Source organism: Bufo bufo, chromosome 2, assembly GCF_905171765.1.
Source record: "Bufo bufo chromosome 2, aBufBuf1.1, whole genome shotgun sequence".
In the NCBI taxonomy this organism is placed as follows: Eukaryota; Metazoa; Chordata; class Amphibia; order Anura; family Bufonidae; genus Bufo; species Bufo bufo.
In genome coordinates this window covers 308,215,804-308,243,470 of record NC_053390.1, presented here as the reverse complement: position 1 = coordinate 308,243,470, position 27,667 = coordinate 308,215,804, and the positions used below count along the sequence as shown (strand labels likewise).

Here is a 27,667-nt window from a genome sequence, read left to right as displayed (position 1 = left end):
GCTGTTTCAGCAGGGAACAGCCTACCGGACCCATACTAACACTTACACAAGTGTGATGCCGGAAGTCCAGCCCGCCCTATTCACTAGATTGGGATGGGCGGGAGATGCGGCCACAGCATGGCAAACATGCCGAGAGGCGGCCGGACAAAAACAGCAGCATGCAGCTTCCAAACGGATTATCAGAGACTACTTGCTCCATATTAAGAACCTGAACAGACCTTGAATTTATAAAAGGTGGTGCATTGGTATCCCATATAGGACTGTTGTGTAATATATAAAGAAACTGTGGCATCAACATCATCATTACTAAATTAGCTCTACCAATAACTGAAAGTGGTAGCTTGCACCAGGTGTCACCATCCGAGTGCTTTATCAAGTAAGGGGACCAAATTCAGATTGATATAATCCTGTTGGCGAGATGACACCTGCGCCACTAAATATTTAAATGTAGGTGCTGCTTTGCAGAGGGGCAATCTTAGCCTCACTAACGTATTTTCTTTCCGTGTCCTTTTTTTTTTGCGGACCATATGCGGAACCATTCCTTTCAATGGTCTGCAAAAAAAACGGAAGGGTACATCCGTGTTACATTCCGTTTCCATATGTCCGTATTTCCGTTCCTCAAAAAATAGATGTCCTATATATTGTCCGCATTACGGACAAGGACAGGAATGTCTATTAAGGGCCAGCTGTTCCGTATTGCAAATACGGAGTGCACACAGACGTCACCTGTATTTTTTGTGGATCACTTTTTTGCGACCGCAAAATACATACGGTCGTGTGCATGAGCTTTTAGTTTCATGATATGAGGCAAAGATTGCTCCACCTTATCCAAAAATACGGTAACCGTCCTCGTATAAGGAGATTATCTCCTCCATGCACCCATATTTCAGACAACCACCTCATGAACCATATGTATCAACTGAGCCAGGGGCTCTATAGCCAAATCGAAGAGCGAGGTGATAATGGACATCCCTTGGCATGTGAGGAGCAAACATTTGTGTGACCATTGTGTTCCCGATAATGTTCCCGATAATCTCCGTCCATGGAAAGCAACTGTGTCAGATTTCAAGTGACTGAAATCTCTGAGACGGACCAAGGGTGTTCTATGCAGTTCTTTCATTCTGGAGATCAGTGGGGACTAATCACTTTGGTCTTCTCACATGTTGAATTAATATCCGATTATTCCTATTTAAATGTATGAGACTTCTATTGCTCACACATTTTTCTTCTTGCACACCGGACTAACCTATGTGCAATACTTTGTGGTATGCAGCATTCTGTAACAAATCATTCAGTGCTTTCCACTTGCACCATCTAGTGTTCATGTGCAGAAACAGCAGTCTTTTAAACCTTGTCAGTATTTTAATGCTTTTTGTGTGTGTCTGTGTGTGGAGGGGGTCTTGTCTTTCTCTGCAAGGAAGGTAATGAGGAAACATGTTTATATTTTTGCCTTTTCCTCTCTCTTTCTCCCTCTTTCTACCTTCCATATTTTCTCCCTCACTATTCTGTATAGAAACATAGAAGAATGATGACCGAAAAAGATCACACTCTCCTTTAAGTCTGTCCTTGTATTATTTCCTGTTTATTTTAATCTTGGAATAGCTATATGTATATCCTAGACATGTTTAAATTCACTTTGATTTTCACTCACATCTCCAAGCATTTAGTGTTCTATCAGTAAAATACTATTTCCTGACATTGTCTCTAATTTCCCCAACTAATTTCAGATTGTGCTCCCTTGTTCCTTTGTCTAGTTTCTTATTAAAACACATACCTCCTAAATCTTATTTAAAGGCATTGTGCCAAGTTTTCAAGTTACTAACTGGTGGAGGTCTAACCACTGGGACCCCCACTGATCCCCTATGTACTACCCAGATTCACATCCATACAGGCATGGTCCCTAACTAACTGCAATGTATTATTTGTTCTCATATATTTGAGCACACGTCAAAAGTATAAGCATTTCAGACAGTGGTGCCCAACCATTTTTCGTCTGAGGGCCGCACTAGACTTGGTATAAATTTCGCGGGCCGGAACCAGGTAGCTTTGCCAGAAAGAAATGCAAACGCTATGAGGGGGCACGTGTGAGAATTACTACTGTGAAGAGGGCACATATCTGGCATAACTACTGTGAGGGGGCACATATCTGGGCATAACTACTGTGAGGGGGCACATATCTGGGCATAACTACTGTGAGGGGGCACATATCAGGGCATAACTACTGTGAGGGGGCACATATCAGGGCATAACTACTGTGCAGAGGGCACATATCTGGGCATAACTACTGTGAGGGGGCACATATCTGGGCATAACTACTGTGAGGGGGCATGTGTGAGCATTACATCTGTGAAGAGGGCACATATCTTGGCATTATTACTGTGAGGGGGCACATATCTGGGCATAACTACTGTGAGGGGGCATGTGTGAGCATTAAGTTTGTGAAGAGGGCATATATCTTGGCATTATTACTGTGAGGGGGCATGTGATGTATATATGTGTGTAATGTATGTAGTGCAGTATGTGATGATCACACACTGCACCACATACATTACACACATGTATACATCACATACTGCGCTGTCACCTTCTTCTGCAGGTCTACCTTGATGTCTGGTCTTTAGGCTTCAGTCAGATCCTCCACCGCCATGCTTGTGCCGTGTGCCCGACACCACCAGGAGCTGGCCCCTCCTCCTTTAATCTCCCGCCGGCTTCTCCTACAGCAGGGCGCTCTATCGCTCCAGTGCCCGCCCAATCTTAACAATCAGGGGCGTAGCTAGAAATGACTAGGCCCCATAGCAAAAAAAAAAATTATGGGCCCCCCCTCCCGGATCTCCCACCCCCACATACCTATTGGACCTCCCACTCCTTCCAGAGCTCCCACCCAAACACCACTCCAGATCCCCCCCCTTCAGTGTCGTCCACAGATCCCCCCTTCAGTGTCCTCCACAGATCCGCCCCCTTCAGTGTCCTCCACAGATCCCCCCTTCAGTGTCCTCCACAGATCCCCCCCTTCAGTGTCCTCCACAGATCCCCCCTTCAGTGTCCTCCACAGATCCCCCCCTTCAGTGTCCTCCACAGATCCCCCCCTTCAGTGTCCTCCACAGATCCCCCCCTTCAGTGGCCTCCACAGATCCCCCCCTTCAGTGTCCTCCACAGATCCCCCCCTTCAGTGTCCTCCACAGATCCCCCCCTTCAGTGTCCTCCACAGATCCCCCCTTCAGTGTCCTCCACAGATCCCCCCCCTTCAGTGTCCTCCACAGATCCCCCCCCCCTTCAGTGTCCTCCACAGATCCCCCCCTTCAGTGTCCTCCACAGATCCCCCCCTTCAGTGTCCTCCACAGATCCCCCCCTTCAGTGTCCCCCACAGATCCCCCCCTTCAGTGTCCTCCACAGATCCCCCCCTTCAGTGTCCTCCACAGATCCCCCCCCTTCAGTGTCCTCCACAGACCCCCCCCCCCCCTTCAGTGTCCTCCACAGATATCCCCCCCACCCAGAGCCGCTTCCTAGCTAATTTATTCACTGAACTTGCCTCTGTGAAATTGAAGAGAGGCGCCGTAATCTCGCACAGGCGCACTGGCAGAGGCCAGGAAGACGATGCATGCGCACTTCGATGCCTCTGCGAGATTACGGCTCTTCTCTTCAATTTCACAGAGGCAAGTGCAGTGAATAAATTAGCTAGGAGGCGGCGCTAGGCGGGGAGATTGCAGGCACAGGCAGCATCGCTTTGCTGCCTGTGCCGTTCGCAGTGCGCCCTGCACTGATAAAGTCCGGTCACTGCGCTGGCCGCATGACACGGCTTCGCGGGCCGCATTTGGCCCGCGGGCCGTAGGTTGGGCATCACTGGCCTAAGACAAAGCATTCTGGCCAAAAAAAGAGAATATCATGCATCTGTCTTTCTACATTATTCTCACACTTGAGTCCTTCACTGTGTGTATTTGCCTTTTATTAGTATTTGTTTTCAATAAATATTGTAGTTGAGTATTTATTGTATTTAAATTAAACAAATGTAATTTATTATTTTAAGCAATCAGCATCAACCAGTAGAGCTCAAGACAGAGCCACCTCATTAAGTTCCAGCCAGGGTAAGAACATCACAGATATTTAATACAAACTGTGCTGAGAGGGGGCTGAGAACTTTGTTAGCACAGTTGAACACAGAGGAGGTGTTATCATCAGTGATTGATAGTCTTTCCTGTGTAAGTGTGTATACATAGATAGCTGTCAGTCACTACCCAGTTAGTGTATAGGTATAATTGGTTGCTGAAGATGGTTACACCATGTCCACCAAGTTCAACCAAGGGATGGGAGAGGATGTGGATAAAGGGAAGGGGTATTGAAAACAAGAATTCCATCGGGGCATGACTGCCACTATAGCAGCCATAGCGACTGCTACAGCGCACACAGTCAATAAAAAGAGTGGAGGATGTGCAGCATTATTTTCAGTGTATGCAGCACATCCTCCACAGTCCTCTTCTTCCTGAACTGCCTGGAACTGTCAGGTCAGACAGTGCTACAGAGTTAGGGCTCATTCAGACGGCCGTATGCTGTCCGCAAAAATACTGAATGCTATCCGTTTTTTTGCGGATCCGCAAAAAAACGGATCTGCAAAAAACGGATAGCATTCAGTATTTTTGCGGACCCATAGACTTCAATGGGGCCATGTCCTGATTTTCACGGACAAGTATAGGACATGTTTCATTTTTTTTGCAGATCCGCAAAAAAACGGATAGCATTCAGTATTTTTGCGGACAGCATACGGCCGTCTGAATGAGCCCTTAGGCCTCATACTCACAATAGTGTGCATTTTGGTGTCTATTGTTTATGCTCAATAGAGGGGGGCCCTATTTCAAAGTTTGCTATGGGACTCAGCCTTTCCTAGTTACACCCCTGACAGACACACCTTTGTCCACTGTTCAGTGGGCGGTCCCACTCACTGATTGACAGTTATCTCTCTGTCACTCATACAGGTCCAGGGTGGGCAATCTGCAGCACTCCAACTGTTGTGAAACTACAACTACCATCATGCATACTTGCTCTGCTCTTCTCAGAACTCTCATAGAAATAGATGGAGCATGCTGGGAATTGGTTTCACATCAGCTGGAGTACCGCAGGTTGCCAAACCCAGGTTTGGCTGTGAATCACTGAGTGAATCTATCGCTGGATTTAAATAAATACACAAATTACAGAAACGGAACCATATATATTCTATTGACAATTATGTAAAATTGAAAAAAAAATGGAGTAACTGCAATTTGAATGTATTTTCAGGTTCCCCTATGTCTGGTCACAGCATGTCCTATCGGTAAGTTATCTACTGATAAACTTTCGGCCACTGTCGGTAGACAGCATGTCTCAAAATTTTGATTTAGAATGCAAGGTTGTCCTCTCTTCTCCATCTAGGACATCACAGGAAGTGAGCAAGAGCACCCAGTGTGAAGTATATTGCTACTACTGTGACACCTGCCAACCCAGAATTAATTGTGCCTGTGATATAGGCATGGGCAGGGGGATGGGTTATGACTAGAGAACCATATTACAGAGAACAGTTCATGTCCCTATTTTAAAGGCTATGCACACCTTTCGGAGGCAATTTTTTTATGATTGCATTTTCATCATTTTTGGCTAAAAATCCTTTTCTCAATTGGCCTTTATTAAAAATATTGAGCTGTTCTGTCACAAAAGGGTTAACTGTTTTTCTAGCTGTGTGACTGGTACTATCACTTTCACTTTGTTCCTTAACTCTGAATTACTAAGAGGTCATAAACACTTATTTAAGCCACATTCTTATCAGTAACATTAGAACCGAGCTATAATGAGTGTTTATACAGGGAGTGCAGAATTATTAGGCAAGTTGTATTTTTGAGGATTAATTTTATTATTGAACAACAACCATGTTCTCAATGAACCCAAAAAAACTCATTAATATCAAAGCTGAATATTTTTGGAAGTAGTTTTTAGTTTGTTTTTAGTTTTAGCTATTTTAGGGGGATATCTGTGTGTGCAGGTGACTATTACTGTGCATAATTATTAGGCAACTTAACAAAAAACTAATATATACCCATTTCAATTATTTATTTTTACCAGTGAAACCAATATTACATCTCAACATTCACAAATATACATTTCTGACATTCAAAAACAAAACAAAAACAAATCAGTGACCAATATAGCCACCTTTCTTTGCAAGGACACTCAAAAGCCTGCCATCCATGGATTCTGTCAGTGTTTTGATCTGTTCACCATCAACATTGCGTGCAGCAGCAACCACAGCCTCCCAGACACTGTTCAGAGAGGTGTACTGTTTTCCCTCCTTGTAAATCTCACATTTGATGATGGACCACAGGTTCTCAATGGGGTTCAGATCAGGTGAACAAGGAGGCCATGTCATTAGATTTTCTTCTTTTATACCCTTTCTTGCCAGCCACGCTGTGGAGTACTTGGACGCGTGTGATGGAGCATTGTCCTGCATGAAAATCATGTTTTTCTTGAAGGATGCAGACTTCTTCCTGTACCACTGCTTGAAGAAGGTGTCTTCCAGAAACTGGCAGTAGGACTGGGAGTTGAGCTTGACTCCATCCTCAACCCGAAAAGGCCCCACAAGCTCATCTTTGATGATACCAGCCCAAACCAGTACTCCACCTCCACCTTGCTGGCGTCTGAGTCGGACTGGAGCTCTCTGCACTTTACCAATCCAGCCACGGGCCCATCCATCTGGCCCATCAAGACTCACTCTCATTTCATCAGTCCATAAAACCTTAGAAAAATCAGTCTTGAGATATTTCTTGGCCCAGTCTTGACGTTTCAGCTTGTGTGTCTTGTTCAGTGGTGGTCGTCTTTCAGCCTTTCTTACCTTGGCCATGTCTCTGAGTATTGCACACCTTGTGCTTTTGGGCACTCCAGTGATGTCGCTCTGAAATATGGCCAAACTGGTGGCAAGTGGCATCTTGGCAGCTGCACGCTTGACTTTTCTCAGTTCATGGGCAGTTATTTTGCGCCTTGGTTTTTCCACACGCTTCTTGCGACCCTGTTGACTATTTTGAATGAAACGCTTGATTGTTCGATGATCACGCTTCAGAAGCTTTGCAATTTTAAGAGTGCTGCATCCCTCTGCAAGATATCTCACTATTTTTGACTTTTCTGAGCCTGTCAAGTCCTTCTTTTGACCCATTTTGCCAAAGGAAAGGAAGTTGCCTAATAATTATGCACACCTAATATAGGGTGTTGATGTCATTAGACCACACCCCTTCTCATTACAGAGATGCACATCACCTAATATGCTTAATTGGTAGTAGGCTTTCGAGCCTATACAGCTTGGAGTAAGACAACATGCATAAAGAGGATGATGTGGTCAAAATACTCATTTGCGACTTCCGGTTCCGGCGCTGGTATGTGAGGACGCGGTAACCGCAGCTCCTCACCGTCGGTTATAGCAGACCCGCTCCACCGGCTTCCCCGATCAGCCTCTACGAAGCGCATGGAGAGATATCTGCTCCGGAGCGGGCACAGAACAACTCTCCCCAACCGCGTTGCTCCCGAGGCAGACAGGGAGCTTCTCAAGATGGCGCCGACCCCATCACCAGCGGTGCCGGACGCAGATCAGAAAGCGGTGGGTGAGGAAAACACCCAAGTGGATATGTTTGAAGGGGCAGGGGGATCTACAGACTTAAAACAGCTGGCGATAGAAGTAGCCAAACAGCTTGCCCCAGACCTCATAGCCTCGCTGTCCTCTACCATACAGTCAGCATTAAATAAGCTGCAAGAAGAAGTGGCACTGCATGACCACAGATTTCAAGAACTGGAACAGCGGGTGGAATGCATTGAGGAGGATGCTGCAGATACAGCAAGGCAGCACAAAGACATGGCACAATTAGTAGTCAAGTTACAGGAAAAAGTAGAGGACCTTGAGAACAGGTCCAGAAGAAGTAATTTACGACTAGTAGGGATCCCGGAATTAATACCGCCACAAGACCTACGTCGCTTATTTGAATCGGACCTGCAGCAAGCATTAGGCCTACAAGGGAGGCGAAAAGTAGAGAGGGCACATCGAGTGGGACCCCTAAGAGAGCCACCCTCATCTCCGTCTGATAGACAAAGACCCCGCCAAGTCATCTGCAAATACCTGGATTACTCGGACAAGGAGGACATTCTGAAGGCCTACAGGGTGAGAAGGGAGCCTTTGATTATCCGTGGCCATAAAGCATTGCTATTTGCTGATTACTCAGTAGAAACTACGAAAAAGCGCAGGGCTTTCAGCGCAATATGCACGGAACTTTACAGAAAAGGAATCAAGTTCCAATTGTTGTACCCGGCAGTGCTGAAAATTAATAAGGGAGACGGCACATTCTGTCATTTCACTGAACCCCAAGAAGCAGAAAACTTCTTGAATCAAGATGAAGACGAAGAAGGTCCGGCGAAAAGACAGAGGCAAAAGACACCTGAGGATCCCAACATGAACAACAGCTGGAGTCGAATTCCGGCTTCTTCTAAATCCTCGAACCGTGGATCGCCGAAGGAACAGCGGTCCTACGCCAGACAGCACGTCACTCACCGGGTGGACTGACCTCTCCTCTCATGGACGGTAAAACAGAAAAGGGGACTTTAACAAGAATATTACACTGACGGTGAGATACAGTTGCGCACTAGTTAACCGTGTATACCAGAAAAAAGGAAGGTCTATACTACTGGAGTGGTGATCCAGATAGAGTATATATGTTGTTGCTATCTATGCCTGTTATATTTTTACAGTTTATGTTGTTTCTTCAAGTTACAGGGATACCTGTTACAGGTAAATTAGAAATGTGCAAAGAGATCATGTGGCGAGGGAGGGATTGCTCTGCTGGGAGGTGGTCTCTCCGTTGGAGATGGGCATTGCTCTTCTCCCTATATATTATACCGAATAACAAAAGTCACAATACAACTTGTAGGGGAATTACATGAAAGTCATTTCATGGAACGTAAAGGGGTTGAGGTCTCCAAATAAGCGTATGAAAGTTCTCAGGCAACTTAAAAGGCTGAAAGCCGATATAGCGTTACTGCAAGAAACACATCTTGCTGGAGACGATTTTTCCAGAATGAAAAAGCTCTGGGTGGGTACGGTTTATGGATCAGCGGCAGTAGGAAGGAAGGGAGGAGTACTGACGTTGATAGGACGCCATATTCCACATACACTGAATGCCACTGACTCGGACTCAGAAGGCAGATTATTGCACACTCATATCTCAGGTCCATTTGGAGATTATAGCATATATAATATATACGCACCTAACCGAGATCAAAAAAGCTTTCTAGAAAAAGTAAGCAGCAAATTAGCGAGAGATACTCATCCGCATAAGATAGTAGGTGGAGATTTTAATCTAGTGATGCATACCCTTGAAGACAGGAGAAATGACGGAAATAAAAAACAGGTGCACACACTACAGGACTTTGCAGCATTCACAGGTTTGAAGGACTGCTGGAGGCTGCGACACCCGCAGGGCAGAGAGTATACACACTACTCACATGTCCATGATAGCTGGTCACGGATAGATTACCTGTTTTTGTCCCCGAGCATTTTAGGTAAGGTGAACAAAATTACCATAGGCGATCTGATTATATCAGATCACGCCCCGCTCTTACTCGAACTTACAGATCTTTTCCCCAGGGGACAAGATTATATCTGGAGATTTCCTAGCTTTCTCCTGCCAGATGATAACTTTCAACAGATGTTGCAGGGTTGGTGGATGGAGTATTTTGGGGACAATCAGGAACACGTCCATACGCCTGCACTGTTTTGGGAAACAGGGAAGGCTGTCCTACGGGGCCGTCTAATAGCCTATGTATCCTCCATTGAAAAGTTAGCGAGAGCACGATATCAAGCTGCTAGTGAAAAACTGAGGAACGCATACAATACTTAACTAGCAGATAAAACCTTGATACATAAAGAGCAGTGGTCCACAGCCCAGAGAGAATTTGAGGACTGGGTAGAAAAAATAGAACATTGTAAAAAAACTAAACTAGATAGAGATTTACATAAATTTGGACATAAGTCTGGCAAACTTTTGGCGTCACTGGCGAAGGGGAGGAGACAGAAGACACATATTCACAGCATTCGTACGGGCGACAATACTAGGATACACAATCCCCAACAAATAACCAAGGTTATGGGGGAATACTTTGCCAGGTTTTATGAAGAGAAGGAAAATAATAGGGAGTTGGGAAGGCAGTTTTTGGAAACTCTGTCATTGCCTACACTTACGGAAGATCATTTGTTAGTACTAAATGCCCCAATCACAGCGGCAAGCTACCATAAAATCGTTCCCCACGGGGAAAGCTCCAGGCCCAGACGGCTATACATCTGATTTTTACAAAGCACTAACCCAGCAAATAACTCCTACCTTAACTACACTATACTCCTCTGTCCTGGAAGGACAGAGTATCCCTGATCAGATGAATACAGCGTTGATATCCCTTATTTATAAAAAAGGTAAAGATGCTGAAGATCCGGCATCTTATAGGCCAATCTCCCTTATCAACCAAGACATGAAAATACTCTCTAAAATTCTGGCAAATAGAATGGCAGAAATTCTCCCTTCCCTAGTGTCACCATTGCAGGTGGGATTTGTTAAGGGGAGATCTGCGGTAACGAATATACGAAAAGTGTTGCTGGCTCTTTCGGTGGCGAAATCCCCTAGATACAAAGACCTAACCCCAGCGGTGGTCACACTGGATACCAAAAAAGCCTTCGACAGCATAAGCTGGTCGTGGCTCAACCAAATATTAGACGTGTTGGGTTTTCGAGGTAGTTTTCGTACCTATTTGACGGCGATTTATTCCAATCCCACAGCTAGGATTTCTATGACTGGGTTTCTGTCCCCGGAGTTTGCGTTAGGAAGAGGAACGCGGCAGGGGTGTCCCCTGTCCCCCCTCCTATTTGACTTAGCAATTGAACCATTGGCCAGATATCTTGACTCCCCAGAACTCTATAAAGGGCTAGAGATTGGTTCCCGTAGCATGAAGGTAGCCCTATTTGCGGATGACCATAGTGCTATTTATGGAAGACCCGGTGAGGACATCTTCTAAGGTGCTTCAAACAATATCCAGCTTTGGATTCATTTTCGGGACTGAAAATCAACAATGACAAAGTGAAATACTATTCTGAATGATAGGACGGAGGTGAACGGGATAATAGCAATAGAAGGAATACCTATAGCCCGAACCTTTATCACGTACCTTGGTATCAATAGGAAGAAATATGGAATCTATATATAGGTTGAACTTTACCCCCTTAATAGAAAAGATTCTCAGGGAATAAAACAGTGGCACGCCTTCCCCTTTCACTGATGGGCAGAAATCACCTGTTAAAAATGATGTCAATGGCAAAACTTCTCTACCCTTTGCAGACAATCCCCTACTATTGAAGCATAATGACATTAATAAAATCCGCTCTGCTTTTGTTAGATTCTTATGGCACGGCAAACGCCCCAGGATTAATATACAAAAGTTAATAGCTCCCAAGGAATTAGGTGTAGCTCCCAAGGAATTGTCTTTCCTGACTGTAGGCGATATACCTTGCCTGTATGGCTAGGCCATATAGCGGACTGGGTTAATAACACTAGTTATTACTCTGCGTTATCACTAGAAAGGGCATATTGCGCTCCTTGGTCGTTGAGTGCCCTACTACATGCTAGGCTACCCAATTTACCAACCTATATTAAGTCTTCAATCCTATTTAAAGACACAATAGCAACATGGCGCATACTACGTAGGGCGTACTGGCTACCGTTTAGGATTTCAAAGCACCTTCCGCTATGGGGGAACCCAGAGTTTCTGTTGGGTCGTACTAATAGCTTGTTTAAGGAGTGGAGAGATAAGGGGATCTGGTTGGTCAAACACCTACTACACGCCTCAGAACCCCGTTGGTTGAGCCGTGAGGAATTAATAGAAACATACTCCTTAACCAGATTTCAAACGATCCAGTTTGCACAAATTAAAATGGCTATACATTCCAATTTGGTTATGGTACACAAAGAAATAGGACAGAATGCTATAGACAAACTACTAGGTTTGGGGGGTGGGAAAACGTCAGTCTCTCATCTTTATTATGGTCTAAGGCAGGAAGACTCACGATACAATAAAATGGGCGACTTTAGCCAGTGGGAGGAGCAATGTATAATAAAAGGATGGCTGAAGGTGCGTAAGTTCATTATTAATGAGGTGTGGAGAGACACCCAGCTACGTATCATGCACAAAGCGATCTACGGTTTTAACATTCCACCTCATCCACTTAGGCCTGATCGCGTAACAAACTGCCCCAAGTGTGGACTGGGATATACAGACCTTTTCCATGGATTATGGTCCTGTACACAATGTACTCAGCTATGGTCTGCTGTTAGTGATGTGGCATTTGAGATATGGGGACTAAGATTTACACTGAATCCTTTATTGTACATATTCCACTACGATGCAGAGGAGGAAAGAGGAAAACACCCCCCCCCCAGTTGTTCCATTCACTTTGTATTATTACTAAACGAATGATACTACAAAGGTGGCTGCAACCAGAATTACCCACTATTGCAGAAATACTCCACCAGTTAAAAGCTTTGTTCTATATGGAAAGATCAATGATTTTTCAAACAAAAGAAAAACATACGCAGAAATTGTTTCAGAAATGGAAAAGATACTTGGTAAAGTACATGTCCATTGCGGAATTGCACTCCATCATGGAACCGTTTACACTAACGGAATGGTACTGACGGAGCAGCTGAGGGGGAGCTTAGGCAAGGTTGCAGGTAACGATGACTTGAGGAGAATCAACCTAACTCTTGGTTTAGCACTGACCTCAATTTAAATGTCATGATCTCTTCTATGCACATTATACTATCTGTCCACTTACCAAATCACATTTAAATTGATAAGATGCTGATAATTTCCCTGTGATTGGATCCCGTTGTTGTTTTAAAATACTTGAACCTGGGGTCTGTGTACCCCGCTAACTGATTATGAACACGAATATATCTATTATGTTACATGTTTGTAATATGTGGGGCGTATTGCCCAATGTTATGTTGTCCTTTATACTAAGAAAAATGAATAAAGAAATTTATATAAAAAAAAAAATACTCATTTGCCTAATAATTCTGCACGCAGTGTAATGTCAGAGAGCAAACATAAGGAGTCTGTCTGCTCCTGGTCTGAAGACAAAGACAGAAAATCCAAAGGGTGCTACTAGAGCATGTCAGCTCTGTACAGAAAAAAGGAAGCTATATTTTTTTATAAAGACCAATTTAAAAAAATTATTTTTTGCTCAAAATGAGTACAATGCAATAATAAAAAAAAAGTGTCCCCAACATAGTACATAGCCTTTAAGTATCAAATCAGGGTTGAATCTCAGGTCTGTAACACTGGGGACAGGGCCTTTTCTGTACAAAGCTGCAAAACATAAAGTTCACAGTTGTATTTGTATCACGATTTTCTGGGATATTTTCATATATACAGTACAGACTAAAAGTTTGGTCACACCTTCTCATTCAAAGAGTTTTCTTTTTTTTCATGACTATGAAGGCATCAAAACTATGAATTAACACATGTGGAATTATATACAGTACAGACCAAAAGTTTGGACACACCTTCTCATTTAAAGAGTTTTCTTTATTTTCATGACTATGAAAATTGTAGATTCACACTGAAGGCATCAAAACTATGAATTAACACATGTGGAATTATATACATAACCAAACAAGTGTGAAACAACTGAGAATATGTCATATTCTAGGTTCTTCAAAGTAGCCACTTTTTGCTTTGATTTACTGCTTTGCACACTCTTGGCATTCTCTTGATGAGCTTCAAGAGGTAGTCCCCTGAAATGGTTTTCACTTCACAGGTATGCCCTGTCAGGTTTAATAAGTGGGATTTCTTGCCTTATAAATGGGGTTGGGACCATCAGTTGCGTTGAGGAGAAGTCAGGTGGATACACAGCTGATAGTCCTACTGAATAGACTGTTAGAATTTGTATTATGGCAAGAAAAAATTAGCTAAGTAAAGAAAAACGAGTGGCCATCATTACCTTAAGAAATGAAGGTCAGTCAGTCAGCCGAAAAATTGGGAAAACTTTGAAAGTAAGGGCTATTTGACCATGAAGGAGAGTGATGGGGTGCTGCGCCAGATGACCTGGCCTCCACAGTCACCGGACCTGAACCCAATCGAGATGGTTTGGGGTGAGCTGGACCGCAGAGAGAAGGCAAAAGGGCCAACAAGTGCTAAGCATCTCTGGGAACTCCTTCAAGACTGTTGGAAGACCATTTCAGGGGACTACCTCTTGGAGCTCATCAAGAGAATGCCAATAGTGTGCAAAGCAGTAATCAAAGCAAAAGGTGGCTACTTTGAAGAACCTAGAATATGACATATTTTCAGTTGTTTCACACTTGTTTGTTATGTATATAATTCCACATGTGTTAATTCATAGTTTTGATGCCTTCATAGTCATGAAAATAAAGAAAACTCTTTGAATGAGAAGGTGTGTCCAAACTTTTGGTCTGTACTGTACATAACAAACAAGTGTGAAACAACTGAAAATATGTCATATTCTAGGTTCTTCAAAGTAGCCACCTTTTGCTTTGATTACTGCTTTGATTACTGCTTTGCACACTCTTGGCATTCTCTTGATGTGCTTCAAGAGGTAGTCCCCTGAAATGGTCTTCCAACAGTCTTAAAGGAGTTCCCAGAGATGCTTAGCACTTGTTGGCCCTTTTGCCTTCACTCTGCGGTCCAGCTCACCCCAAACCATCTCGATTGGGTTCAGGTACGGTGATTGTGGAGGCCAGGTCATCTGGCGCAGCACCCCATCACCCTCCTTCATGGTCAAATAGCCCTTACTTTCAAAGTTTTCCCAATTTTTCGGCTGACTGACTGACCTTCATTTCTTAAAGTAATGATGGCCACTCGTTTTTCTTTACTTAGCTGCTTTTTTCTTGCCATAATACAAATTCTAACAGTCTATTCAGTAGGACTATCAGCTGTGTATCCACCTGACTTCCCCTCAACGCAACTGATGGTCCCAACCCCATTTATAAGGCAAGAAATCCCACTTATTAAACCTGACAGGGCATACCTGTGAAGTGAAAACCATTTCAGGGGACTACCTCTTGAAGCTCATCAAGAGAATGCCAAGAGTGTGCAAAGCAGTAATCAAAGCAAAAAGTGGCTACTTTGAAGAACCTAGAATATGACATATTCTCAGTTGTTTCACACTTGTTTGTTATGTATATAATTCCACATGTGTTAATTCATAGTTTTGATGCCTTCAGTGTGAATCTACAATTTTCATAGTCATGAAAATAAAGAAAACTCTTTGAATGAGAAGGTGTGTCCAAACTTTTGGTCTGTACTGTGTATATATATATATATATATAATATATATATATATATATATATATAAAAAAAGAAAAACAATGGCGGCACCGGAAGAACAACACAGAAAGGGTGCTATGTCCAGGGATGTAGCAGCTTACCCCGTCAATAGTAGATGAAAAACGGACAGCAGATGAAAAACGGACAGCACTCCAGGTAGAATAAACACCATCTACCTTTACCTGGAGTGCTGTCCGTTTTTCATCTACTATATATATATATATATATATATATATATATATATATATTGTACGAAGATACAAGGAATCATCGTGGATGATAGGTACGTGTCACCAACGTTCCTGGCCTCTGCTGAGTAAGAGCCGGTTTTTATGTTTTTATGTGTCAGCAGCAGTTGCTGTTTGAAACCTTGGTACTTAGCATGGCTGTAATAGCTGATCCGGGACGGCTCTTACTGGGAGTAATCAAAGTGCTGGGTGGGTGACTACTCCCGACGTTCCAGGCCGGGTTTTGCCAGGCATAAAAAACAGCCAGTACTGATAGGTGGGGAGAATTACCTCCATCTGACAGTGGAGCTTAGGAGGTCTGTGTGCTGGGATCTGAGGCTTGTGCTGGGCTGGGAGCAGAGACCCGTGTGTCAGGGGAACAGGCTGCCTAAAGCCTGTATTTGAACTTTCTGAGGCAGAACTGCCACCAAGGTGACTTTTGTTTTATTAACTTGCCATTGCCTGTGAAGTAACACCAACACTGCAAAAGTGACGTTTGGTTTTTGGCATCATGTGTTAATAAACACTAAAGTTTGAATTACGAACTTGTATTTTGGCTCTGTACTCCACCCGCTTTTCCTACTACCAGAGCGAATCCCCACAATTGGTGGAGGATGGGGGCATGAGCAGTGAGGTTGGCGTGAATGCCGAAATATTTTTTGGTTTGCATTTTTGGGCACAGTGGTATGTCATACATCAAACCAGCGGTATTACAACCCGTGTCCCACGTCAAAATGGAGGCTGTTGTGAAGGGCCTCATGGAGGCTAATCTGCAGCAGCGAGAGACAAACCTGCAACAACGGGAGGCTAACAAGCAGCAGCAAGAGACCAACCAGTTGCTGCTACAACAGGTGATGGCTTTGCAGACAGAAGGAGCAACCCTGAGCGTCTACGATGCCCAGAAGGCAATCCGTGCGGTGATTCCTAAGATGACACCCGCAGACGACATCGAAACCTACCTGGCGATGTACGAGAAAGTGGCCAGAAGGGAGAAGCTACTCCGAGACCAGTGGGCTGTGGTCGTCGCTCCGTTCCTGGCATCCGATTCCCAGCGGGTGTAGTTCAACTTGCCGGACGATCAAGCGGCCGACTACCAAAAAGTGAAGGGTGAGATATTGGCAATACTGGGGGTGAATGTGTTGGTCCGGGCCCAGCGGGTACATCAGTGGGGGATTAAGTCGGCTGAGCCCGCAAGAGCCCAGTATTATGACTTACTCCACCTTTTGCAATAATGGCTACAGCCTGAGGTGCTGAGTCCTATGGCCATGCTGGATAGACGATTGGCTGATATGTTCTGGAGGGATTTGCCACCCCCTGTCCAGCAATGGATCGGCCTGGTCTCGCCAGGTAATGCCCTTGAGATGGTTGACCTGGTGGAACGCTATGAGGCTACCCAGAATCTACAGGGGGGTTCTTTTGGGAGGGGGGCTGTCAAATCCTGTGAATCTCCACCCCAGACCCGGCGACTTGTGCCAACCAAACCCGCCCGGGATGTTCCCCATATGGATCCGGCTCCGATAGTCTGCTAGTGGTGTTGGGAGCCTGGCCATGTACGAGCTGACTGTCCACATCAGGTGGAACCCATGGAGACGAACTATGGCTTGAGTCAGTCGTTTTATGCCAGGAAGCTGTGCACAGCGGGGACCCCAGAAACTCTAAATCACTTGTGCCAGGTGGAAGTGGGAGACACTCCAGCGGAGGCCCTGCTGGACACAGGGAGTCTGGTGTCCCTAGTAAGGGCTCCCCTTGATATGGCTGAGTATACTGGCCGGAAAGTCGGGGTCATTCATGCGGACTTAAAAAACTATCCCACCGCCCTGGTGTCTCTAACCGCAGGGGACGGCAGGTGGACTCACGAAGTGCCAGTTGCCACAAACTTACACTACAAACTTATAATCTGGAGAGGCTTCCCGGGTTTCACGGGTTTCCCGGCACTGTGGCCTGCTATGAAAGTGACTGATACCCATGAGACAGGGGTAACCCCAGCAGAGTGGCCTTGCTCCGGGGGGAGGCCAGAACACTGGGAACCCGAGGCCGAAGGGCCAGTGGTAGGGATGACCGCCACTTCGGTGGAAGAGCGGGAGACAACCCCACTGAGTGTAATGACGGGAGACGTGGAGGACTTGCCGCCAGAGCCTGAGCTGGCAGACCTCAATGTCTCCGGGGATAATTTTGGTACTGCACAACACCGGGACCCCACCCTATCCCGAGCCTGGGAAAATGTATTAATAGTAGATGGTGAACCACAACAAGCTGGGGCAGAATTGGTGTTCCCCCCGTTTTGTGGTTCAGCAGGATATGTTGTATTGGGTAAACCAGCTGCGAGGTGAACCCATTGAACAGTTGGCGGTGCCCCAGGTTTATCACAAACTTGTGTCAGAGTTAGCCCACCAACATGTTCTCGGGGGTCATCTGGGAATGCAGAAAACACAGGACCGGATTCTACAACAGTTTTACTAGCCCAGTGTGTTTAGGGAGGTGGACAAATTCTAAAAGTCTTGCCCGACCTGCCAGGCAACTAGCCCCCAGCACCTTTTCCATAGTCCCTTGGTACCTCTCCCGATCATCGAGGTACCGTTTGAGCATATCGCTATAGACCTCATAGGCCCATACCGAAGTCCGCTAGAGGACATCACACCAACACATCTTGGTTGTCATAGACTACGCCACTCAGTACCCGGAGGCGGTGCCACTGTGACATACATCGGCTAAACTGATAGCTAAGGAGCTAATGGAAATGTTCTCCCGAGTGGGGCTACCTAAAGAGGTTCTGACTGACCAGGGGACCCCTTTTATGTCCAAGGTGATGAGGAAACTCTGTAAGTTGCTGCACATAAAACAGCTACGGACGTCTGTTTACCATCCACAAACAGACGGTTTAGTAGAAAGGTTTAACCAAACATTAAAAAATATGTTGAAAAGGGTGGTGGCTAAAGATGGGAAGGACTGGGACCTTCTTCTACCCTATCTCATGTTCACAGTGCGAGAGGTGCCCCAGGCCTCTACTGGGTTCTCGCCCTTCGAACTACTATATCGCGGTCTCTTGGATGTAGCCAAAGAGGCATGGGAACAACAGCCCACTCCGTATAAAAGTGTTATTGAGTACGTTACACAGATGCAAGAACGGATAGAGACGGTGTTGCCTCTTGTTAGGGAGCATATGGAGGCAGCTCAACGAGCCCAGAGTCGGGTCTATAATCTGCAGGCTCTGGTCCGGATCTTTAACCTGCGTGATCGGGTTTTGGTTCTGGTACCGACCATGGACAGTAAGTTCCTGGCTAGGTGGCAGGGGCACTACGAGGTACTCGAGAAAGTTGTAGAGGTGAACTACAAGGTACAACAGCCAGGGCGGCAAAAGCCGGAACAGATCTACCATGTTAATTTACTTAAGCCGTGGAAGGATAGGGAGACCTCTACGGAAGACAACCCGCATCCGAGTTTTCCAGGGCAAGAGGTTCCGGCCCCTTTGTCTGGTGCAAGGGAAGCGGTTGCCACCGTAAAAGTTGCCGTCAGCCTCTCCTCTAAACAAGCTCAGGAGGCCAGGGAGTTTGTTAGTCGTAACACGGATGTGTTCTCGGACCTCCCTGGACGCACTTCCACAATTAGGCATGACATTGTCACGGAACCTCAGGCCAAAGTCCGGTTAAAAACATACCGGGTACCCGAGGCTCGGCAACAAGCCATCTCGGAGAAAGTGCAGTTAATGCTGCAACTAGATGTCATTGAGGAGTCTAGAAGTGAGTGGGCAAGTCCTATAGTCTTAATACCCAAGCCAGACGGGATGTTACTGTTCTGAAACGATTTATGTAAACTGAAGGGGATTTCCAAATTTAATGCGTATTCCATGCCCAGGTGGATGAGCTTATCGAGAGGTTAGGAGGTATTTTTTGTTTTGGACCTCACGAAAGGGTACTGGCAGGTACCCTTAACGGAGACTGCCAAAGAGAAAACTGCCTTCATCACACCTGAAGGGCTGTATCAGTACAAGGTGCTACCCTTTGGTCTGCATGGTGCCCCCGCCACTTTTCAACGGCTTATGGACATTGTGCTGCATCCACATTGTTCGTACGCTTTGGCTTACCTGGACGATATGATCATCCACAGTACCGACTGGGAAAGTCGCCTACCCAAAGTGCAGGCTGTAGTGGACTCCCTTCGGAAGGCAGGACTAACTGCTAACCCAAAAAAATGTGCTAAAGGCTTAGAGCAGACTAAGTACCTGGGGTATGTCATTGGGCGCGGAGTGATCAAACCCCAAGTGAACAAAATAGAGGCAATACGAAATTGGCCCCGACCTGTCACCACTAGGCAAGTAAAGTCATTTCTGGGAATGGTGGGCTATTACATGAGGTTTGTCTCCCACTTTGCAGGGCTCTTGAAGCGACACAAGTCAGTGATGGTTTGCTGGGATGATCGGGCGGAAGAGGCTTTCTCCGCTTTGAAGTCGGCCCTGTGCAGGTCCCCGGTTTTGGTGACGCCCGACTTCAAAAGGGAGTTTATAGTACAGACCGATGCCTCCGAAGTAGGCCTCGGTGCTGTACTGTCTCAGGAAGTCAACGGGGAGGAGCATCCCATTGTCTTCCTCAGCCGCAAGCTCACCCCAGCCGAGACCTGATATAATATAGTGGAGAGAGAGTGCCTGGCTATCAAGTGGGCACTCAAGTCTATCTGCTATTATTTGTTGGGAGGAACATTCCGCCTGGTGACTGACCACCCCCCTCTCAAGTGGATGAGCCAGGCCAAAGAGAGAAATGCCCGAGTCACCAGGTGGTTCCTGTCCTTACAAAACTTTAAGTTCTCCGTAAAACACAGGGCAGGCCGGTTGCAGGGAAACACGGATGCCCTGTCCCGAGTATACTGCATGGCATGTGTTCACCCCCTCAGGGTTGAACAAAGGGGGAGGTATGTAAGACGGTACAAGGAATCATCGTGGATAATAGGTACGTGTCACCGAGGTTCCTGGCCTCGGCGTAAGACCCGGTTTTTATGTGTCAGTAGCAGCTGCTGTTTGACACCTTGGTACTTAGTATGGCTGTAATAGTTGATCTGGGATGGCTCTTACTGGGAGTAGTCAAAGTGCTGGGTGGGTGACTACTCCCCACGTTCCAGGCCGGGTTTTGGCAGGCATAAAAAACAGCCAGCACTGCCAGGTATGGAGGATTACCCCTGTCTGACAGTGGAGCACAGGGATCTGAGGCCTGTGCTGGGCTGGAGAGCGGAAACCCATGTGTCAGGGAAACAGGCCGCCTAAAGCCTGTATATGAACTTTCTGAAGGCAGAACTGCCACCAAGGTGACTTTTGTTTTATTAACTTGCCATTGGATGTGAAGTAACACCATCACTGCAAAAGCGACGTTTTGTTTTTGGCATCATGTGTGAATAAACACTGAACACTGAAATTATTATGCAAATTCTATGAATACCAGAGTTTTTTTTAGTTTTTGCTTTTTCATTTATCTTCCCCATTTTCTATGAGCCATAACTTTTTTATGTTTTTAGTTACATAGCTGTATGAGGGCTTATTTTTTGCGGGACAAGTTGTACTTTCTAATGCCACCATTAATTATGGTGTAAAATGTAGTGGGAAGCAGGAACAAAATTCCAAATGGCGGGGAATTGGAAAAAAAATGCAATCCCACCACCGTTTTACGGGTTTTGTTCTCACTGCGTTTTGTTTATGGCAGAACCCATGCCCTTCATTCTCTGGGTCAGTACGATTACAACTATACCCCATATGTATAGATTTTTTATGTGTAAATAGTGTAAAAATAAATTTAAACTTTGCAAATTTTTTCGTTTGTTTACATCACCATATTCTGACCCCCATAACTTTTTAATACTTATGTCTACTGAGCTGTTTAGGGCCTCATTTTTTGCGGGACAATTCATAGTTGTTATTAATACCATTTTGGAGTGTGCACGACTTTTGGATCACATTTTATAAAAAAAATTTGGGTAAGAGTAGAAATGAAAAAATGGCAAATCGGTCATTTTGACCCTTTTTTCTGTTAGACCATTCGCCGTATTGGATTTTTTAAAAAGATTTTAATACTATGGGCGTTTTCGGTCGCGGTGTTACCCAGGATTTTTAGATTTATTGTTATTTATTTAATTTTTTTTATTATATGGAAACTTTTATATATATTTTTTTTTATTATAAAAATTTTTAACTTAAAAAAAAAAAGAAAGCGTTCAATTACCGCGATCGGCATTATTGCTGGTTGCAGTAATTAGCTGCAGGTCTCTGCTGTTTGAAAAAGCAGAGACTTGCCAGCCATGACACCTGCTGCATGCGTGCGCGGGCGTCATGCTTGCACAGTGCTACCAGCGCGGTACATGTACGGCGCTGGTAGCGAAAGGGTTAAGTGTCGCAAAGATTAAATATTTTGTTTTTCAGTTTAACTAATGGATGGCATTGTGTCTCAGGGCTCTTTTGATCACTGAAAACAATCTCGGACACCTGCGATAATTAGATTGGCAGGTGAGCCCAATTTAAAGGTGTACTCCCATCTCAGTGATCATAGTTTAAGTTAATAAATATGTCCCATTGAGCATTTTTGTAAATCTATCCTATTAAAAATTTCCAAGCGTTCCCCCTAAAATTTGTTGCCTCCTACTTCATTGTATATGTTTGGTATCCCATGGATACGGCCACCTCTTGGCTGCCGCATCCATGGGCCGCGCTTGCGCAGAACTAGCTACCTCCAGTGCCCGGCCTCTCCATGTCATCTCGAACGAGCACGGCACAGGGCGGCCGCGCATGCGCAGCCGCCCATTCTCCAGTGCCGCAGCCAAAACAGAGCCACGCGTGCGCGGCTCAACTTTAGCAGCGCCACCAAGAAACAAACTTCCACTCATGCGCGGCCGCCTGAAGACTGCCGAAACTACAGAGGAGTGTGAGGACGTGCCAGAGAAGGATCGGAGGCAAGTTCAAAAGAGGTGAGTATTATTTTTAATTAAAATACTATATGCACCCACAAATACACCAACGATATAACATTATAACAATGTATGATAAAAGAGAAAACAGGAAGACAAATATGGAGTGAATAGAACAAAGGGTCCACATTTAGGGAATAGGAGGACATTGTACATTTGAGGGGCACATGGAAAAGCAGTCTGCAGGCTGCTAATGACAATCCACATGAATGAGCTCGCAGCAAAGAGTTCTCTGAGTGATGTCATAAGGAGGCGTGGCCGGCTTTCATTCAAACTGCCTAAGCCCGCCCAGCCTTAGTAGAAGGAAACCAGGAAGTGAACAGGATAGCTGGCTACAGGTGATGATCAAATAGCAAAATGGGAATACCCCTTTAAGGAAAAACTACTAAAGAAGTGTGTTCTACATTATTGGGCCTCTTACACACGACCGTATGGCTTTTTCAGTGTTTTGCGGTCCATTGTTCACGGATCCGTTGTTCCGTTTTTTGTTTCCGTTGTGTTTCCGTTCCGTTTTTCCGTATGCCATATACAGTATACAGTAATTACATAGAAAAAATTGGGCTGGGCATAACATTTTCAATAGATGGTTCCGCAAAAACGGAACGGATACGGAAGACATACGGATGCATTTCTGTATGTGTTCTGTTTTATTTGCAGACCGATTGACTTGAATGGAGCCACGGAACGTGATTTGCGGGAAATAATAGGACATGTTCTATCTTTCACCGGAACGGAAAAACGGAAACGGAATGCATACAGAGTACATTCCGTTATTTTTGCGGAACCATTGAAATGAATAGTTCCGTATACAGAACCCAAAAATGGCCCGTAAACGGAAAAAAAACGGTCGTGTGAAAGAGGCCTTAAGCAGAGCACCATTTTCAAGCAATATGGGGAAGAAAAAGGATCTCTCTGCTGCCGAAAAGAGTGAAATAGTTCAATGCCTTGGACAAGGTATGAAAACATTAGATATTTTAACGAAAACTTAAGCGTGATCATCGCACTATTAAGAGATTTGTGGCTGATTCAGAGCACAGATGGGTTCGTGCAGATAAAGGCACATTGAGGAAGATTTCTGCCAGATCCATGCATCGGATCAGCTGCTAAAATACCATTACATAGCAGCAAACAGATATTTGAAGCTGCTAGTGCCTCTGGAGTCCCACGGACATCAAGGTGTAAAGTCCTCCAGAGTCTTGCAACTGTGCATAAACCTTATATTCGACCACCACTAACCAATGCTCACAAGCAGAAACGGCTGCATTGGGCAGAAAAATACATGAAGGCTAATTTTCAAACAGTCCAATTCACTGATGAGTGCCGTGCAACCCTGGATGGTCCAGATGGATGGAGTAGTAGATGGTTGGTTAACGGACACCCTGTTCCAACAAGGCTGCGACGTCAGCAAGGCGGTAGTGTAGTCATGTTTTGGGCTGGAATCATGGGAAGAGAGCTGGTTGGCCCCTTTAGGGTCCCCGAAGGTGTAAAGATGACCTCTGCAAAGTATGTGGAGTTTCTGACTGACCACTTTCTTCCCTGGTACAGAAGGAAGAACTATGCTTTCCGTAATAAAATCATCTTCATGCATGACAATGCACCATCTCATGCTGCAAAGAATACCTCTGTATCAATGGCTGCTATGGGGATAAAAGGAGAGAAAGTCATGGTGTGGCCTCCATCCTCCCCTGACCTCAATCCTATTGAGAACCTATGGAGTATCCTCAAGCAAAAGATCTATGAGGGTGGGAGGCAGTTTACATCCAAATAGCAGCTCTGGGAGGCTATTCTGACATTTTCCAAACAAATTCAAGCAGAAACTGTCCGAAAACTCACAAAGTTCAATGGATGCAAGACTTGTGAAGCTGCTATCAAATAAGGGGTCGTATGTTAAAATGTAACGTGACCTGTTAAAATGTTTAAAACGTTAAAATGTTGTTAAAAGTTTGATTGAAATAGCTTTCGATTTCAGTAAATATGCTGCAAACACAACAAAGGACAATTTTCAGTTCTTTACAACCTATAAAGTGTTTTGAAACTTACTGTGCGTAATAATTTGGAACAGTGCATTGTAAGTTTTTTATGTTTAAAAAAAAAATACTGTTAGGCCTAGTTCACACGAACGTGTGTGACTCGTGGCCGTATTGCGGCCCGCAAATCGCGGGCCGCAATACACAGCCACAGTTCCGTGTGCATTCCGCATCACAGATGCGGACACATTCACTTCAATGGGTCCGCAAATCCGGAATTGCGAAACGGCCGCACGGGACGGGACCCCTTCGGAAGCACTACGGAGTGCTTCCGTGGGGTTACGTCCCGTACTTCCGTTCAGCAAAAAGATAGAGCATGTCCTATCTTTTAGCGGAACGGGCGGATCGCGGACCCATTAAAGTGAATGGGTCCGCGATCCGATGCGGCTGACCTACGGCCGGCAATCGTGCATTGCGGCCCGCTATTTGCGGGCCGCATCACAGGCACGGGTCACACACATTCGTGTGAACTCGACCTTATCATTAGGAGGTTTGTTCAATAAAATTTGAATTGTACTCTTATTAGTTGATAACATGAGAATTATGCTGACTGTTATTTACATCAATTATTTCGATAAATGAGAAAAATATAATTTGCATAATAATTTGGAACAGGGTGTGTATATATATATATATATATATATATATATATATATATATACAGTGCTGCCCATAATTATTCATACCCCTGGCAAATTTTTACTTAGTTACTTTTATTCAACCAGCAAGTAATTTTTTGATGGAAAATGACATAGTTGTCTCCCAAAAGATAATAAGACGATGTACAAAAGGCATTATTGTGGGGGGGGAAAACATTTCTCAACTTTTATTTACATTTAAGCAAAAAGTGTCCAGTCCAAAATTATTCATACCCTTCACAAACTGTCACAGTCTGTGGGAAAATCAAAAGTTCTATACCATTCCAAATAGTCCAAGCTGTTCTAAAGCATCCTAATTACCCTGATTAATTGGGAACAGCTGTTTTAATCAACTCAACAGGTGAAAAACAGCAGCTCTCTGCAGTTGGTTTGTGGACAGTCATGGCTAAGACAAAGGAGCTCAGTGAGGACCTGCGGCTGTGCATTGTGGCTGCTCACAAGTCAGGAAAGGGCTACAAGGCCATTTCTAAATGTTTTCAAGTTCCAGTGGCTACAGTGCAAAGTATTATTAAAAAATACAAGATGTTCCGCACTGTGGAAAATCTCAGAGGACGTGGTTGGAAGCCAAAAGTGACACCTGTGCTGGCCAGGAGGATAGTTAGAGAGGTGAAAAAGAATCCAAGGATCACCACCAAGGCCATCCTGGTGAATCTGGGCTCTGCTGGTGGCAATGTCTCAAGTCAGACAATCCAACGGACACTGCACACTGCTGGGTTCCACGGATGCAGACCAAGGAGGACGCCACTTCTCCAGATAAGGCACACAAAAGCTTGCTTGGCCTTTGCAAAAACTCATCTGGACAAAGAAGACTTCTGGTCTTCTGTGTTATGGTCAGATGAAACAAAAATTGAATTGTTTGGTCACAATGATGTTTCCTTTATTTGGCATAAAAAAGGAGAAGCCTTCAACCCAAAGAACACCATCCCCACTGTCAAACATGGTGGTGGGAACCTAATGCTTTTGGGGGGGCGGGGGGGGGGTTCAGCCAATGGACCAGGGAACCAAATCACAGTAATCGGCACCATGAAAAAAGAGCAATACATGAGGATTCTCAACAACATCAGGCAGTCTGCAGAGAAACTTGGCCTTGGGCACCAGTGGACATTTCAGAATGACAATGACCCAAAACACACAGCAAAAGAGGTGAAGAAATGGTTAGCAGACAACAAAATTAACGTTTTGGAGTGGCCCAGCCAGAGTCCAGACTTGAATCCAATTGAGATTCTGTGGAGGGAGCTAAAGATCAGGGTGATGGCAAGAAGACCCTCCAACCTGAAAGATTTGGAGCTCATTGCTAAAGATGAATGGGCAAAAATACCTGTTGAGACATGCAAAAAGCTGGTCTGCAATTATAGGAAGCGTTTGATTGCTGTAATAGCCAATAAAGGCTTTTCTATTGATTATTGAGAAGGGTATGAATAATATTGTACTGGACGCTTTTTGCTGAAATGTAAATAAAAGCTGAGAAATGTTTTTTTCCCCACAATAATGCCTCTTGTACATCATCTTATTATCTTTTGGGAGACTCCTGTGTCATTTCCCATCAAAAAATTACTTGCTGGTTGAATAAAAGTAACTTTAAGTCATAATTTGCCAGGGGTATGAATAATTATGGGCAGCACTGTATATTCCCCAATTTCATTCCCCACCCTTAATGTCCTACCGCAGGTCCAAAAGCATAAAAGACCAATTAGTCAAGGCTGATGTAGGCACACTAAAAAAATCAAGACAGACAACACTGACAACAAACAGTACAGGATTCTTCCCGTGCCTATCATGCGTAAATTGTAAATATATCCTAAAAGGTAGAAATTTTGTGCATCCACAGACTAGGGTGACATACCCAATACGACACTACTTAACCTGAGACTCTAGTTACATCATCTACGCACTCACATGTCCTTGTAATTTAATTTACGTGGGCGAGACAACCACTGCCTCTAAGTCACGGCTCAATAATCACTGGTTAAGTAAAAGAAAAAAGCGGCTTGACTTGCCAGTGTCTAAACACTTTGCGGACCTTAAACACACAGAAAGAGACCTTAGGTGTTGCATCATTGACTTCATACCAATGCCCAGGAGAGGTGGCAATAGGGCCAATCTTTTAAAAAAACGGGAGTTGAAGTGGATCCACACACTTAATTCCCTTAAACCACATGGTCTAAATGTGGACTATAAAATCGGGGTGGGTTAAGTTTGTGGTTTGCCTCCTTGTTGCATATTGTGATGTCGACCGCATCCATGTATATTGTGTGAATTTTTTTGTACAGGACAAAAAATATGTTCTTTATGAATTTTCATTTTTAATATAACAAATTGATTTTTCTCTTTTCTTCTTCTGCAGTAGGTGGGCCACGGAGTATGAAGTGAGGAAATATGAGGCTGTAATTATGGACGGCATGCTTATACAAGGACTGTCTCTTTTTCATAG

At 44.7% G+C, this 27,667-nt stretch overlaps 1 protein-coding gene across 1 annotated transcript in view; it reads left to right on the top strand.

The window, feature by feature from the left end:
- RNF212B (ring finger protein 212B) overlaps positions 1 to 27,667 on the top strand; it is an 84,403-nt gene that overhangs the window by 13,568 nt on the left and 43,168 nt on the right. Inside the window, exons 7-8 of the mRNA XM_040416908.1 lie at positions 4,025 to 4,082; positions 5,269 to 5,302. Of these exons, the coding sequence (XP_040272842.1) occupies positions 4,025 to 4,082; positions 5,269 to 5,302 (92 nt within the window). The remainder of the gene's footprint in view (positions 1 to 4,024; positions 4,083 to 5,268; positions 5,303 to 27,667) is intronic.